This window comes from Trichomonas vaginalis, chromosome V (genome assembly GCF_026262505.1).
Source record: "Trichomonas vaginalis G3 chromosome V, whole genome shotgun sequence".
NCBI classification, from domain to species: domain Eukaryota; phylum Parabasalia; order Trichomonadida; family Trichomonadidae; genus Trichomonas; species Trichomonas vaginalis.
Window position 1 is genome coordinate 15,660,904 of NC_067207.1, and position 16,281 is coordinate 15,677,184.

At 32.1% G+C, this 16,281-nt stretch overlaps 9 protein-coding genes across 9 annotated transcripts, besides 2 other annotated features; 5 read left to right on the plus strand and 4 right to left on the minus strand.

The window, feature by feature from the left end:
• Positions 1-1,414: part of a mobile genetic element that runs on past the window's edge.
• Positions 152-338, minus strand: TVAGG3_0342880 (uncharacterized protein; the record flags this gene model as incomplete). The annotated part of the gene is made up of 1 exon (XM_051230797.1): positions 152-338. A coding segment is annotated over one exon (187 nt), but the record flags the coding sequence as incomplete, so codon positions are not given.
• A 1,276-nt stretch (positions 1,415-2,690) lies between the features above and the next one.
• TVAGG3_0342890 (protein of unknown function, DUF4106 family) lies at positions 2,691-3,894 on the minus strand (the record flags this gene model as incomplete). The annotated part of the gene is made up of 1 exon (XM_051230798.1): positions 2,691-3,894. A coding segment is annotated over one exon (1,204 nt), but the record flags the coding sequence as incomplete, so codon positions are not given.
• Positions 3,895-4,429: 535 nt separating this feature from the next.
• On the plus strand, positions 4,430-6,793 carry TVAGG3_0342900 (uncharacterized protein; the record flags this gene model as incomplete). Its single annotated transcript, XM_001297861.1, has 1 exon — positions 4,430-6,673. The coding sequence occupies one exon, from the start codon at positions 4,430-4,432 to the stop codon at positions 6,671-6,673; it is 2,244 nt and encodes a 747-aa protein (XP_001297862.1).
• A 64-nt stretch (positions 6,794-6,857) lies between these two features.
• Positions 6,858-8,293, plus strand: TVAGG3_0342910 (armadillo (ARM) repeat-containing protein family; the record flags this gene model as incomplete). The annotated part of the gene is made up of 1 exon (XM_001297860.1): positions 6,859-8,226. One exon carries the CDS (start codon positions 6,859-6,861, stop codon positions 8,224-8,226), a length of 1,368 nt encoding a protein of 455 aa, XP_001297861.1.
• Positions 8,294-8,524: 231 nt separating this feature from the next.
• Positions 8,525-10,856: a mobile genetic element.
• Positions 8,963-9,259, minus strand: TVAGG3_0342930 (uncharacterized protein; the record flags this gene model as incomplete). The annotated part of the gene is made up of 1 exon (XM_051230799.1): positions 8,963-9,259. The coding sequence occupies one exon, from the start codon at positions 9,257-9,259 to the stop codon at positions 8,963-8,965; it is 297 nt and encodes a 98-aa protein (XP_051100529.1).
• A 1,518-nt stretch (positions 10,857-12,374) lies between the features above and the next one.
• TVAGG3_0342940 (spectrin binding) lies at positions 12,375-13,154 on the minus strand (the record flags this gene model as incomplete). Its single annotated transcript, XM_001294969.1, has 1 exon — positions 12,375-13,154. The coding sequence occupies one exon, from the start codon at positions 13,152-13,154 to the stop codon at positions 12,375-12,377; it is 780 nt and encodes a 259-aa protein (XP_001294970.1).
• Positions 13,155-13,829: 675 nt separating this feature from the next.
• Positions 13,830-14,147, plus strand: TVAGG3_0342950 (uncharacterized protein; the record flags this gene model as incomplete). The annotated part of the gene is made up of 1 exon (XM_001294970.2): positions 13,830-14,147. A coding segment is annotated over one exon (318 nt), but the record flags the coding sequence as incomplete, so codon positions are not given.
• An 84-nt stretch (positions 14,148-14,231) lies between these two features.
• On the plus strand, positions 14,232-15,135 carry TVAGG3_0342960 (ribonuclease H-like family; the record flags this gene model as incomplete). Its single annotated transcript, XM_051230800.1, has 1 exon — positions 14,232-15,135. A coding segment is annotated over one exon (904 nt), but the record flags the coding sequence as incomplete, so codon positions are not given.
• A 188-nt stretch (positions 15,136-15,323) lies between these two features.
• On the plus strand, positions 15,324-15,821 carry TVAGG3_0342970 (uncharacterized protein; the record flags this gene model as incomplete). The annotated part of the gene is made up of 1 exon (XM_001291414.1): positions 15,324-15,821. The coding sequence occupies one exon, from the start codon at positions 15,324-15,326 to the stop codon at positions 15,819-15,821; it is 498 nt and encodes a 165-aa protein (XP_001291415.1).
• Between the last annotated feature and the right edge of the window lie 460 nt (positions 15,822-16,281).

Consider the following 16,281-nt stretch of genomic DNA (forward strand, 5'->3'; position numbering starts at 1 on the left):
ACTTCTGGAGCATATTGGTATCCGACATAGAAAATTCCATTGCAACCTTTCTTGTCAGACAACTTGGCAGAAGGTTTTATTTCAATGTCTTGTTCCACGTATAAGAATGAGTTGTCAATAGAAATTATATGAAACCTGTCGCAAGCAATATCTACTGTTGTTGAAGAACCTTCTCCAAACTCACCTACATTTCCATAAGAAACAGCAGTTGTATATTCGTAAGTTCCAGGAACTATTTCTGACCTTCTAATGGCATTGTCGCATTCGTTATACCATTCGGAAACATTTCCATTCATGGCATCCAAAACTGTTGGCGTTATATTCTGAGCGGCGTACATTTCATATGGGTAAAAATATAGAATAGTTGGATTTATTTGTCATAATAGAACCCACATGGACCAAGCTTTACTTTCTTCCTGGCTGAGTTTTTAACTCTTCTTTTTCCTTCATTGCCACTACTTTCACTAGATGAAGTTACTTCTTCACTACTTTCACTTTGTTCTACTCTTCTCTTCTTCTTTGGTGTCGCTTTTGGTAACTTGCCCTCTGCTTCAAGTTGTAGCATCTTTGCCTCATGTTCACCTAGTATGTTGTAAATTTCCCATGTCCTTTTTGCCTTTAGGCTCTGGTCGCCCATCTCAGGTATCCTATATCCTAGAAAGATTTTGTCATAGTTTGTATTTGAGTCTTCGCGTATTGTTTGCATGACTCTTTCCTGAGTTTCCGGTTCAAGCTCTTCAAACAGAGCTTGTCCATATGGAATAAGCTCGTTTCCAAATATATGTTTTTGTAGCCATTCTGGTTTTCTTTCCATGTTACCAACAATATCTTTTGTGAATGGGAAAGCTTTTACCCAACGTTTCAGTCTTGCGTCATTTATTTCTGTAGTTGGTTTTATTTTGTCAAGGAACATGTTTTTCAATACTAACATTTCATTTGGTACTGTCCATTTGAGTTTTCTTAAATATTCATCCCTTCTCGTTCATTGTCTGCAAAGTAAGTTTTTATGACATTTTGCAAACTTTCGTTTGCAAGGTCATGTACAATAGGTTCTCTTCCTTCTCTCTCCCTAACTTTCTTTCTAAACTCTTCACCAAATATACCATCTTATGGTTCTGTGTAGTTCTTTGAGATAAATGTTCTAGAACGTCAGGTGTTATATTTCCATCAGCCATGTTCATTTCATACTGGTCCAAAATATCTGCATCTTTCATATCTTTCAATGGCATTAAAGCCGCGCTGAAAATACCAGCTATATCTGGTTCACCATTGACTTCCATTGCGTCTACAACTTCTTGGAATTGTGGTTGTAAGTTTATGAACCACCTATCCGGGTTAGCTTTATGACCCCATCTCATTGTAGTTCCATAGTCTGCAGAAACAAAAGTAGGTTTGTTTCCATATTGGTTAGGTTTCTGAATGAACTTTAAACAATGTTTCATTTCTATATGTTTTGTTGAAATTTAACCTTTTATTTTCACCGAGTTCAGCCAAAGATTGAACGTTATATGCTCGTAAGTAAAAAGGGTTATTGTATTTGTGTACATTTTCTTTCAGTTCTTCCATTCTATGCTGAATATTTTCATCTGATGTTGGAGTCTTTTGTATGTCGGCGAACATTTTTCGATATTCTTCTACTCTGTCAGCCGAATTTTTCTTAAACTCTTGGAAAGATTCCATATTCACCTCATACTCTTGTTGAGGGTCAAGATTTTTCGGCTGTTCCAAATCTTCATCTAGTTCTGTGAAGTTAGTTTCCAAAGGAGGGACTTGTTCGTTTCCTTCAGGCTCTTCTAGCTGTTGTTGCTGAACTATTTCTTCCATGTCTGGTTGTATCTGAACTTCTTCCTGTGGAGTTTCTTGTACCTCATCTGCTGGCATTTCATATATTCCGAGACCGTTTTTAACAAGTTCCCTATCTAAGTCATCCGGACTCATAAACCTTTCTTCTTTCGTTCCGTCTTTATTTTTTACGCGTTTCATGAAGAGAGTTGAATTGTCATTTAGCTCTGACACCAAATATCTCGGAGTAAATTCGTTCATGTCATTTGGATGATATGCTATTAAATCATATCCCTTAGCGAGCTTGTATTTTCCAGGTTTGAAATTATATCCCATTTGGTGCTGAGCCATAAAGCTAAATAGGTTCGGGTCAGTATTTCCTTCCTTGAACTTTCTAATAGCTTCTTTATATCTGTCACTAAAGTCAAGAGTAGCTGGGTAACCATAATTTTCCTTTAGCATTTTTAAGAAATCTTGGTTTCCTTGTTCTCTACTTCTTTTATGTCCTTGCTCTGTTTGTGGTTGTTGTTGTGGAGGTGGTTGTTGTGCAGGGTTTTGAACTGTTGGTTGTTGTGTTGGTTTTGGTGCAGGGTTTTGAACTGTTGGTTGTTGTGTTGGTTTTGGTGCAGGGTTTTGAACTGTTGGTTGTTGTGTTGGTTTTGGTGCAGGGTTTTGAACTGTTGGTTGTTGTGTTGGTTTTGGTGCAGGGTTTTGAACTGTTGGTTGTGGTTGTTGTTGTGCTGGATTTTGAACTGTTGGTTTTGGTTGTTGTGCAGGGTTTTGAACTGTTGGTTGTTGTGTTGGTTTTGGTGCATGCCTGTGTCTGTGTCCATGTGACGATGTAAATGTTCTAGGTAGTCCTGGTGCAGGTGCTTCTCTTGGAGGGTTTGGTGGTATATAAGTTCCACTAGCTAGTATATAAGTTCCACCAGCTGGTATATAAGTTCCACCAGCTGGCACATATGTTCCATCTGCAGCATAATGTCCTACCTGACTTTTCGTTTTTAAGAAAGCATTTACTAGGTCTGTTTTGGTCTGTTGTAACTCTTTTTCTTGACTTTTCACAACAGTTGCTCTAACGGCGTCATAGGCACTTTGAACTGCCTGTCTCGTTGTTGCATCTGTTATTTTCGTCAGATTTTGTGCTACTTCTCTTAACTCTTTGTCGAAACCTTCAGACTTCAGTTTCTTTCCAGATGAGAAGTCGTTCACTAGTTTCACCTTACTATGAAGAGCTTCGAAGGCGTTCTTAAAGTCAGCATTCATTAAAGCTTCATTTGAACTGTCTTCATCCGCTTGTATTTTTGTCCTTATTGACCCTATAAGCTGGGCTGCTTTAGCGTTGGCTTGGGCATCTAACCAGTCATTGTTAGCTTTTATATATTCTGCGCTTTTCATTGCCTTTTGCATGGCTGCGTCGTTATTTTTACTTTCTTGTGCTAAGTTTTCATACTGTACGGTTTGGTTTTGCAACTGTAAAAGTTTTTCTGCCTTTACATTTGCTTCAACTTCTTTTTTATACTCATCGCTATCCATATATGTCTTCAGGGCTTTTTGTTTTATCTCTTCATCTTTCAGTACTTTATATTGAGTAGTATGGTTTTTCAAATTTATAACATCTTGTTCCATTTTTGCTACTTCTGCTGCTTTTTCTGACACTTTTTTCGCATATTCCTCTGTACTTAGTTCTTTCAGTTGTTCTTCTTTCTTCTTTTTCTCTACGTTTAACTCATTGAGTTTCTTTGTGTGTCTGTCATATTCTAGTTTCTTTTCGTTTTCACTTATTTGCTTCTGTATGTCTATGTTTGACTTTTTGACATCTGATATTTGATTTTTGAGTGAACTCAAATTCATTTGACTTTGAGGGTTATAGGCTGTTCCGTCTGCAGCTCCACCATAGCCTGCCATTTTCGCTAAAAGTGCCGCTCTTAAACCTCCACTCTGTGCACCAAGAACTCGGTTTAAGAGCATAGGGTTGCTTGACATTTGTTGCAACATAGTGGGGTCATTCAGCATTTGTTGTTGCAACTGTTGTTGTGGTGTCAGTTTTACTATTGGATGTTTCAATGCTCCCTTCCTCTTACGTATATTCTTACGTAGCTTACGTGGCATTTTAAGTGAAGTTAAAAAGCGGTTTTTGACAGATGTTTATATGACACTATTTGTTCAGCACAAAAAACTACTCGGTCAAAGTGTTGTCACCGGCTGGTCGGCTGGGGTTCGGTCCTCCTCTTGGGTCTTGTGTCCATTTCTTAGGGGCTAGAAGGGGCGCAGCCCCTGGAAGCCCCACACACCTGACCTCATTCATATATTGAAACTTGTAAATTTATTTCTTTATTATTATATTTCACCAAATTTTTACTTTGATCAAAAAAAATCAATGAAGAATTCGCAAAAAATTATGTTTTTATTGGATAAAACTATTGACATAAAAAAGTCATAATCCTAATGAAATATCTTTTAATATGTAAACTTGTTAATTAACAACATTTACTCTAATTTTGAGGAAAGGAAATGTTATCAAAAGGATAATTGTGATTTTGACTTAAAATTTTAAATGTAATTACTATGGGGATGCTGAACACTCTGTAATATATGCCAAAAATTAGTATTTGATATAAAAAGTGACGTTATCAATTTTATTGAGATGACTTTAAGCAGTTCTTTACTAATCCAGGAGGAGATAAACAAGTATAAGTCCGACTTGATGGATTCCATGAAGACGAAATATAAGAATTTTGAAAAGTTTTGCACAGAAAAAACGGCATTTGAACATTTGCAACTTTATATTGATCTTCTTCAACGAATTAAATTAGGAACTGCGACACCAGCTGCTATTTCGAGTGAATTAATTGATATTTCACTTATTTCGCCAACAGTTACCGATTTTACGAATTCAAATTTAGACTTTTCCGTTTTTATCAATTTAATCAAATCATTATCACAAGAAGAGCATATTAAAGCTTGTATAATATCAATCGCGTTCTATTTACTCCATCAAAACTTAAAATTTACAGAATTCGTTATTACCTTTCTTTTTCATGACCTTCCAGAGCTAAAGGACTCAGTTCTTGGACTATTTTGGAATGCCGTACAGCTTGGCTCCCCTAATATTACAGAAAAAGATTTCCAAAACTCATTCAAAATTTGGAGGAATTCTCTTGAGTATTTAATGACAATTATGAAGTCCATACAGAATCTATCATTTTATTTTCATACCGCTAAGTTTGTTGCTGAAGTTATTAATCTCCTTCTCACAAAACCTTTAAATTTTCAAAAATTAGTTTCTCCTGAAATTGTTCGATTACTTTGCTACAATCCATTTACGGCTTTATACATATCCCAAGGGAAATCAGTGCTTACATCCGCTTATTTTTTACCTCCTTTGTCATTATTGTTAAATGGACAAATTGAAACATCAATCAACTTACTAGTTAGTTATATGCCATACGCTCTCGATGCTATAGCGTCTTTTCTCGTCAATTTACCATTTGCTTCTGAACAAAATGCAGATATGCAGTTTGCTTTGGCAAATAAGCTCCTTCACAACCTTTCTTTAGGAATATCGACACGAGATTTATACCTAATAATACTTCGTCACTTCATCAAAGCTCCAATTTTACGCGAATACTATAATAATTTCAGAAAACTGATTTTTTCGAATACAGCGTTAGGTTTACGCCAAGCATACATTTGTATATTGATTGCTGCATTCACTGACTGCGAAACTCCTGGACTTTATTCATTAATTCAAGATTGTAGAGAATCCATCGCAAAAATCTTTCAGTTTTCGACCATGCTGTTCACACAATGCGCTGTTGTAAACCGTATAACAGAAATGATCCTGATTTTCCTTGAAAATCCTTCATTTAAATTCAATATTCAATCTCCAACTCATTATATAATGCTCCAGCCCGACCAAAAGGTCATTGAAATGTTTCCTGTTTTATTCCAGACCCTGAATTCCTATACAAAGAGTCCGGGATCCGCTCATTCGTATTTTTCATTTATTTATTCATATTTAATGAAAAGTTCAGTCACGAAACTCGACACATCGTTCGCATTAGAGATACTCTCAAGCATAGAACGCTTCCATGAGTATCCTAGCGATGAAGATTGCTTTTCTATTTATAGAAGATTTATAAGAAAACTTGTTGTCACGAAAACCAACATTTCGGAGTTTATTCTTATTTGTCTTACTGATCTCCAACCAATGAATGCTCTTGGAGCCCTTTCTTTCGTGAATTACGCTTATCAATTTAGAATTCCTGATTTTATCAGTTACATTAAGACAAACAGAAGCTTCATTGTTAATCTAATTAAATCAGGAATGCAATCAGAGCTTCCTGCAATGTTTTATACTTGTTATGAATTAATGTCTTTATTAGTTGAAGATCCTGTTGTAATTGTCAATTTAATTGAAGACATTTTTAACTTTGATCCAAGAAATTCAAGAAAGAAGCTTAGATTGTTATGTTTGCTCGCATTTACCAGCGGAATTTATAAAATTGACCAGATTTACAAAGGATTTCTCAAAATTTTGGAAAGTTTGAAGAAAGGATTCTCAACAAACCTTGCATACGTGTTTGTTCTCAGGTTTTTGGTTTATTTAAAGCCAGAAAACGCAAAAATTCAACTTTTAGAAATTTGTAACTGTTTCCACAAAAGTACAATTGAAAATAAATACTATATAAGGAAGACTGTTGAGGATATCTTGAAAAATATTACATTATCTCACGATGATTTGCTTTCTATACCAAATTTCACGAAAGTAATCACTTTTGAGATTGAAAACCATGGTCAGTATGACTACGAGTGCAGATGGGATGTTCCTTATGGTCCTGTTGTTTGGTTGAGACCAATTTTATGCAGTGCTTATATTGAATTGTAAAATAAATTGTCTGTATATTTATTAATACCATTTGTAACTATTTTCATCAAAAATTTCTTAATTTCATAGATAATTTTCCTAAAATTATTGAAAAACCATTCATATTTTAACATATATTGCTATAAAAACACCATTTATTCAAAATTTTATGCTTTAACATTCATTTACTATATAAGATTTTTTTCATGGATGAATTCAAGGAAACTATTAATCAGAAAGAACAAATAGAAACATTAGAAACGATTGAAAAGGAAGCGGAAAGTCTAATAGATACAGATAACAAACCTATTGCTGGTGAAGAATCATATTTTGAATTAAATGAAGACATAACTAATCTTAAAAATGCAGAAGATGAAGGTAATATTACGTCAATTCCAGTTTTACTATACAATATTAAGACATTTCTTGCTAGATTTGACAAAATCGACAAAATTGAACATTTTACCGAGTTTGATATACAGCATCTACTAATAAAATATATACAAATGGTCGAAAATCCAGACATACAAATATTTGCACTTGAAATTATTACTTTATTATGCGAAAAAGCTCCAGATACTATTTTTATTTCATTAATTGATGCTGAATTACAACAAACACTCGCACATTTAATGGAAATAGAACTATTTAAATCGAAATATTATGTTTTTACTGCATATGGATTCATTATTAATCGAGATCAAACTTATGCAAAAGAATTGCTCTCAAATGTCGATTTTACAATGATCAATGACGCTGCCGTAGAATGTCAATCACTACAAAAGAATGATGGCGTCAATTTCTTCTATTTTAAACTAACAAAATCAGATTTTTTCCCAATTGACTATTTATCAGAATTTATTGGCATGTTTTTCATTTCTCTTATTAAGAAAATAGGTGTTAGATATACTTTGGCATCAATTGACACTTTAATTCTCAAAAAATTAATTAATCCAGATATTCTCATTGAATCTTTTATATTAGATAGGATATTATCGATTATTTCATCATTTGATGACATAATTAACTCGATGTATGCTGTAAAAATACTTGGACACCTTTCAGAAATTTTTGAATTCACAATTGACTTCGATTTTACGTCATTATTGAATAACATGGTGCAATTAGATGATAGCTGGCCAATACAAGTATTTTGCACAGCAATGGCCCAAATAGCTCTTCATTGTTCTGATAATTTAATTTCAATTATTCTTGAAAATGACATTTTTAATCTTTTGGCATCATTACAAGAGAGGAGCTTCGAAAACATGCTATATTCTATATATTTTATTAGTTCTTTAGTTGTTAGAATCCCAACTAATTCACTTCTTTCTTTAGTTACTCCTGATTTTTTGAATTCTCTGTTTCCAGGAATTTCTTCTGATAATAATGAAATTGTTTTCTCTGTTTTGTCGGCGATTTGGAGAATTATGAACACTCCAGAGTTATCTTTTGTCGTGCAGCAGAGTGAGATACAAGATAACGTTGAAGATATCGAAAATCTCGACCAAAACGAAAAATTGGAAACAATTTCATCTCAAATTTTGGAAAAACTTCCAGAGTTTTTCGAATAAATTTATATTGTTGTTGTTTTTTTAAAGAATAAAGTTATAATTTATAGAATTTCATTTTGGAATAAATCCTCTCCATTCTGCAGCAACTAAAAAATTATATGTTTAAACTCAGATAATTTAAGTGCCAATTCTTTTCACAATCTAACTTTATTTCCCAAATTTTAAGCTGCAGTGATAATATTTTTATCGTCAGTAAAAAGTTAGTGTAAATCAATATATAGTACCTAATATGAATGTTATACTTTTTTACAATTATAACAAGGATTTGTTGATTTTATGTGAGTATGTGTACCCTTAAGGATGGGCACTCATAGGCTCCTGACAGCATAAAAATGTTATTATCTCACAATATAAAAGGAATCATAGGAATCTACAACTATATCTATATTGTTGGAAGACTTCTTAATGTATCATGCATATAAGTTATATCAATAACTCCATTATGTTATATGATTGTAATCATATTTTCGTTTCATGTTCAAAAACATTAAAATCATACTAACTATATGAGTATTATATTTAGGAAGCTGATATATAGATATGATAAAATGCTAGGTTTTGTGATTAAGAATATATACTTATCTTTTAGAAAATAATACTTTTATAAAAAATTATATCTTATATAATCTAAAAATTTTGGACAATTAAAAAACATTAATTAAAAATAGAAGGTGAAAGTGTTTATTCAAAGAAGGTGCAAGATTATGATGTTTTGAGGGTGAAATAAATTTAATAATTATTTATGTGATTTAAGAGTAATACGATCATCGGTAGCTTGAAGACCTCTCTTTATAGCTCTTAATGCCGCAAACTTTTTTTGAACTTGCTTTGAATTTTTGAATGCTTTGATTAAATCTTTTGTTGTATCATACATTCTGAAATATCTGTTCATCATTTCTGGCATTGTTGGTAAATTTAACCTGTATCTTATTGCTACAATCGTTTCAAACATACTTTCATTGAAATGCAATATTGTGACTGCCATCCTAATTGGCCAAGAAGCATGCCAATTAATATTTTTATTAGCAAGCATTGCTTTGATATGGTTTATCGATTCAACTACTTGAGTTGAATGAATCTTTTTTACCATATCAAAGATTTTTACGGTATCTTCGAGGAATTTTTTAAGTGTTTTTATAGCAGTTTTATTTTTTGCATATTTCCATGGTTTAATCATCTTGCATTTTTCAGGATCTGGACAAAATTTATGATTTCCGGCATAATGTTTAGCGGAATTCAACCATAAAAACTTCTTTGTTTTAATTGACATATGTGTGTCATTGAGAAGTTGCCTAAGCCAACGCAATAAATTCTTTGAAATGCTAGATAAGATTCTGAATTCTGGCAGTTTGAGCTTTTTCTGTATATTGTTAAGAAAATGTCCAGGATCTCTGTATTCTCTGATACCTTTGAACGTATTTTTGATTGTAGAAACAATTTTGACATCGCCATCATGCACAAAAAAATTTACACGTTTTTCATTATTCCAACGCTTCAGCATTCTTTTTAAGCCTTCAAATTCCATTTCATTTGATTTTCCGTTGAAATTACCTTTGAAATTTTTAAAAGATTTAGATATCACTTCCCAATCTACAATTTTTTTGAGTTTCTCTTCTACAAATTGTACATAGCAAAACATTGCATTTCTTCTCTGACTCCAAGAACCGTCAAACAAAAGTCCCGAACATTTTCTCATTCGAGATTTCCAATAATTAACAGATTCTCTGGCAACTTCTATGATAACACGACCAACCTTTTCTTGGACTCGATGAAATGTAGCTTCTGACGGAACTTTGATGTTATTCAGCATGAATTGAAATTCTGATTGGCAAAATGTAGCGCCGCTCAATAATACAGATAGCACAAATTCAACAGTGTTGACGACATATGGCTCTACCCTATTTTTCGCGCTTTGAACTAATTCTTATACGCTTTGCAACTGCTTTTGTTCGCCGCGGCATGAAAAATGAAGAATAACTTGACGGTTTCTTGAACAAATGGTCGCACATTCAAATATTGTGATGTACGATCAGGATAAAAGAATGTTGTTGCCGTGAATTTAGAAAATAGCAAAATTTCAATTTACGCAATCGAGATATAACTTGATCGTTTGAGCGATAACCATGGCACCCATAGTATTAATGAAAGTACTCATACTTACAATTATTTTCTCCCATAGGAATATTGTTCAATATACTTCACCTATAGAGGAAATCTCGAAATAAAATCGAATGTTTTCAAAAATTACAAAAATCAATTTTTTACAAAGATGTTCGAAAAATAACATTATATACGCATCAAATCAAAGCATTATATGGAGCATTATAATTCTATATATGATTGTCCATCTTGCTGTTGTGCTATTTTTTTAAACAATAATTTCATTGTTGAAATTAAATTTGCAATTTCAGTAAAAATTGCGACCCATCATTTTGAATATAATTGAATTAATACATTTATTGTAAGAATATTATATACCAAATATTAGACTTCCACATGAATCCTGGTATGATATTATAAGTATTGCAAAATTAGAAAAAAATATGCTCATGATATACTAAAATTCATGTTTCAAGGTTAACTTATAAATAAAATAAGTTCGAGAAATGCATCACTAAATATTTGAGCTTCAAAGAACTCAACAAATTACAAAAATTGAATCAAATATAGAAGTACATCAAAACATACATAAAACCGTATCGGCTATATAGCACACTGATATATGTTTTACAAAATCGAACCAAAAGAATAGAAGTTTATAGAAACGGTTTGGTCACATTTTAACTTAAACGTGACATTTTTTAACATGTAAATGTATTCAAATGTCTCTGACACTTACAGATATTGGAAGTTCTGTTACAGAATATACTGTTGTCAAAAATATTGTAGATAAAACTCAGAAGTCGGCTGACATCTTAGATAAAACTCAGACTCGGTTCAAAATGTAGCTCATTTACGAACATTTAATTTTTATTTAATATATGAAAGTTTTCTCAATTAAAATTTTCATTCTAATCTAAAACAAATAGAAAAATTAGCAAATTATCGTATCGAAAAAGCAAAGGTTGTCTACAAGTTATATAATAATCAACATCCTTAGAAATAATAGCAGAATATCTCGGAGGAAGGGTATTATTGAAGCGTGTATTCCCAAAAAATAATCTAACATATGCTCTCTTTGCCATAGCTCCATTTTGCACAAAAATTCTTAATTTTTCAGTGGCCACGGGGACATAATCTATATATCTATATTGATTACCATACTGGAGCAAAAATGTATTCTCATCTGTATTAATACATACCATATATTTAACATTTAATTTTGCATTAATTGTTGTTTCCTCTTCTCTTATTGTTTTACCATTTAAGATACAATCCATTCGGTGAATGGAATCATGCATAAATACATAAACATCTAGTGACTGACTTGAAAACCCTACTGAATATCCACCAGTGCCATTTTCCCATAAAAATTCCAAACATTTTCTTCCAGAAACAAAATCGTTACTTGTATATCCAATGTAAGTTCCGGAAGTATAGTACAGGTTAAAGGCTTGGTTATCAGAAGAAGTATCAAAACTCAATTAAGTAAAAATCATAGATGAAGAAAGTTTTTTAATTTACGATTATTTTCAATTCAAATTAATATGTAAGTTTTTTGAATAGAAAAATATGAAATAATCTGAAATAATTACATACCATTGGCAACACAGCGTATATTTATTAAATGTTTTGTCTCTTCGTATCTCTCTTTTTCTATGAAATCGTTATATTCTCTGGTACATATTTATCAATTATTCATTTTTATTGGTTATTGAAGAATAATTAAACTTCGACTGTTATGTAAGAGAAACATTAAATATTCTTGTGTTTGATTGGATCTAATTCTTACTATTTTTCGGTTATAGATCGATTCATAAATGATGTGATTTAATTTTTATTCAAGTAAATTTTGCTTGTAGCAAATATTAGTATCATATGAAATAAGTAGACTAACAATATCATTATAATTATTTTCAATTGCAATACAAAGTGGAGTTTTCTCATATTCATCAATGATATCAGGATCTGCACGATGTTGGATAAGAAATACAACACATTCTTTGTAATTGTACTGCACTGCAATATGGAGAGGTGTTCTTCCTTTTTTATCTTGGACATTGACATCTGAACCATGTGAAACGAGAAAATTGGTGATGTTTGATTATTGCATAATGAAGAGCCGTTTGTCCTTTGTTATTAGCAGCATTCACATTAACATTATGTGAAATAAGATATTCGATAGCTTTAATATTATTATACTTAACGGCATAATGAAAAATTGATTTGCCATTGATATCTTTTGCGTTGATATCAGCTCCATTCTCAATGAGAAACTCAAAAATTTCATGGCTATCAAAAGTCGGAAATTCAATGAAATTTATATAATTTAACATTAAAGAGATATGAAGTGCTGATTGACTAGTTGCTTGGATTCTAGAATTGATATCGATTCCGTTCGAAATGAGAATTTCGATCATTTCTTTATCGCCAAAAATCGCAGCAAAATGTAGAATTGATAATCCATTTTCTACTTTTGTATTTACATCTCCTTCTTTTGAAATGAAAATTTTGATAATTTCTCTATGATAATTTCTTATTGCATATTGAAATGGCGTAATATTTCCCTTATCTACTGCATTAATATTTGCTCCGTGCGAAATAAGAAGTTTAACAATCCTCAAAGAATTATTTAAAACTGCAACATGAAGAGCAGTCTTATCATCATTGTTTTTCGCATCGACATCAACTGTATATTTGATGCTATTAGATACAAGAAATCCAACTATGTCAAAATCTTTCAATTTTGTTGCTAAATGAATAGGATAGTATCCATTTTTATCTTTGATATTGGGGTTTGCACCGTTAGAAATAAGAATGTATATCATATCTTTATTACATTGTTTTGCTGCATAATGAAGTGGCTTATTGTTTTGGCCATCTTTTGCATTGACATCTGCTCCATGTAAAACTAATAGTTTAACAATATAGATCTGCAATTTTCCCAAATGAACGGGGTGGATAAGATCCCAGCCCTATCGTCATCCCAGTGTCAATTTTACAAAAAAATTCTTAATAAAAAATTTTTATTAAAAAATTCTTATCTTTTTTCATTGAAATTTAAATAATAAAATAAATTTGGCTGTAAAAACCATCAATTATTATAATTCTTATCGAAACACATGTAGAAAAACACTTATCTTTTATACTCTTTCTATTTGAAACCTGTTTAGTTCAGTAATTAATAATAAAAATTGTGAAAATAGTGACTATTTAACTAAAAATATATTAAATGATGTAATAATGAAATATACATATATTTTTACGAATTATAATTAGAAATTATTCTGGTCTGGGAATCCCAACCCAAAATCATTGAAAATTTGAATATATAGGATGGGCTACCCATCCCAAAACTATATTGAAATTTTTGAATTGATAATAAATGTATCTATATCTAAGGTATATTAGAGAATTTTTAAAAATTATGCATTAAAAATTTGAATTTATTCAAAACAAATTGAGAATAAAAATGCTTAAGTAATCACTTCATTATTTCAACAATGATTGATGCAGTACCGACGTACTATAAAGACATTGAGGTCGGTACTAAGCATCAGTATCTTAGATATAAAAAACCAGGCGACAAGTACGGAAAATATTATGTTAAATGCAATGAACTAGTAAAGCGTCCTGACGGAACTATATGCCACTGTGCAATGGAAGAAATGCGTGAGGATCATTTCAAAAAATGGATCCAAAACAAACGGCACATATGCACACCAGGAGAAGTAGCATCACAACAAACAATCGATCAATACTATCAAAACGTCCCAGCAACAGGGCTTACACCTATATCGTTAGGGGATATCTATGAACAGCTTGCTACATTTACTGGAAGATTTAACTTGGCTCTGAATACCTTCTCAAGCCCAGAGTTTACAAAGCTAGTTAAAACCATTATAATGTATACTGCAGACTCGATGATATTGAAGTTCCCACAGTTACACAATGTTAACATCAATGTTGATAAACTAGCTTCTCAAATATACCAGCCTATTTCAACTGACAAACTAAGGCAAACAATGATACAAATTGCAAATTCAATCCATGTTGCAAAAGTTGATGAGTTTGCTAAGCTTGCCTGTACCTGTGTTGCCATTGATGAGGGGAAGACTCAGCAGTTTCACAATCTGGACTTCTCCCTCACAAATCCTCTGCAAAGCAAGCGGCCCTATCCTGTTGAGTCAATCCAAATGAATGGTGGAACATCTGAAGATTATATCCACTCGCTTACTCAAGGATTTAACAGAATCTTCATTAGAGATGTTAAGATCAGCAGTGTAGTTTGCGATGGCAATAAAGCGCAATTGAAATGTTTTCAGAAAGGATGGAATCAATCGTTCTACAACTCAAATGACCCAAGGTTATTCAAAATCTTGTTTATCCCGTGTTTATGCCACAGGATTCATAATTGTTATCAATATATGACAACAAAAGACGTAGCATTAGGAGCAATTGTGAAACATATCCACGAAATATCAGCTCTTTGTAGAATCCATGTTGAAGACATCGGAGCTCTCTGTCCAAAGCATGTATCCACCAGGTGGATCTATGATTATAATATTTGTATGTTTATTATCAAGTATCAAGACAAAATTTCAAGATATACGCGTATTGATATTGAAAACATCAAGTTCTTAAGAGACTGCTTGGCAATTCTCAAGAAGCTTATTTCCACGTTCGAATCAGATAAAACCAAGATATCTGATTGCTACGTATGGCTTTGCAAGGGTATTGAAGCACTCCAATACCTTTCCAGCAGCAACAACAATCCTTTTGCTGGAATCCTTTCAAGATCGTTGTTGAACTATACCCTTGGATCGGACTTTGGAGGTCTTTGGTGCTTAGCCTTCGCTTTTACACCGAAAGGTAGGTATTATTTCAACCAAAAATTCGTCCACGGAGCGCAGATCAACGAATCTCCGGCAATTAATTCATTTGATATTACAAACGTAACTTTCGTTAATCCAGTAGAAGACATTCAATCTATCTATATGGACTCTATCTTTGAAGAAGGTTCGACTGAAGTTTCTCTTGATATGGTTGAGGAGGGATCAATTCGTCAGGTAACTGCTACAATTGACCCTCCTATGCTTGATCTCGCAGATGTAACATCTAGTTCAAATCAGCCGGTTAACCATTTTGTTGCAGCTAGGCAGTATCTCAAAAGTATTTTGGAACAATTTCGTATTCCGGGTCAACCAATAACAGATATTATTACACTATTTAACACGTATATTAATAGTGATAATGATATCTTCTCTGATGATATGATTCAAGAACGTCAAGAATACGGTTGGGAAGAAATCTCTCATAGAGATGGCAATGTATCAATCTTTGCAGATATCGCCCTTCGTGTTATCTCCGCTTCACCTTCAGAAGCAACATGTGAGAGAACAATAAAAGACCAAAGATTGATACTAAATTTGAAAAGATTACGTTCTCACAAAATTTTATTAGATAGCCGAGAAATTTTAATGGCTACAAAATAAATATCTATATTTATTATTAAAAATTGTTTTATATTTTATCTGTTCAATATTTATCTCATATAAAAATTTGAAATACTTAATCAAAATTTCTATGTGTTTGTTTGAAAGAGATCGATAGCAATTCATATATCTTTTGAATTTGCTAATTGTGGTGATGGTACTATTATTATTAATTTTTTATTTTTATTTTTTTTTATTTTTTATTTTTTTTTGACAATATACTATTTAGATTTATACATTCATTCAAAAAAAAAAAAAAAAAAAAAAAAAAGGTAGTGGGGCTTCCAGGCACTTCGTGCCCTCTAGCCCTGAAGATGTTTAGTATAAATGAAGTTCTTATATACGGGTCTTCCAGGAGCTTTTCACAAATTATATATGTTTTCATGTTTTGTCACTTTTCTGTCACTTTTCAGGTAAAAACATTTTTATTATATATATATAAAATGAATTTTACAAAACC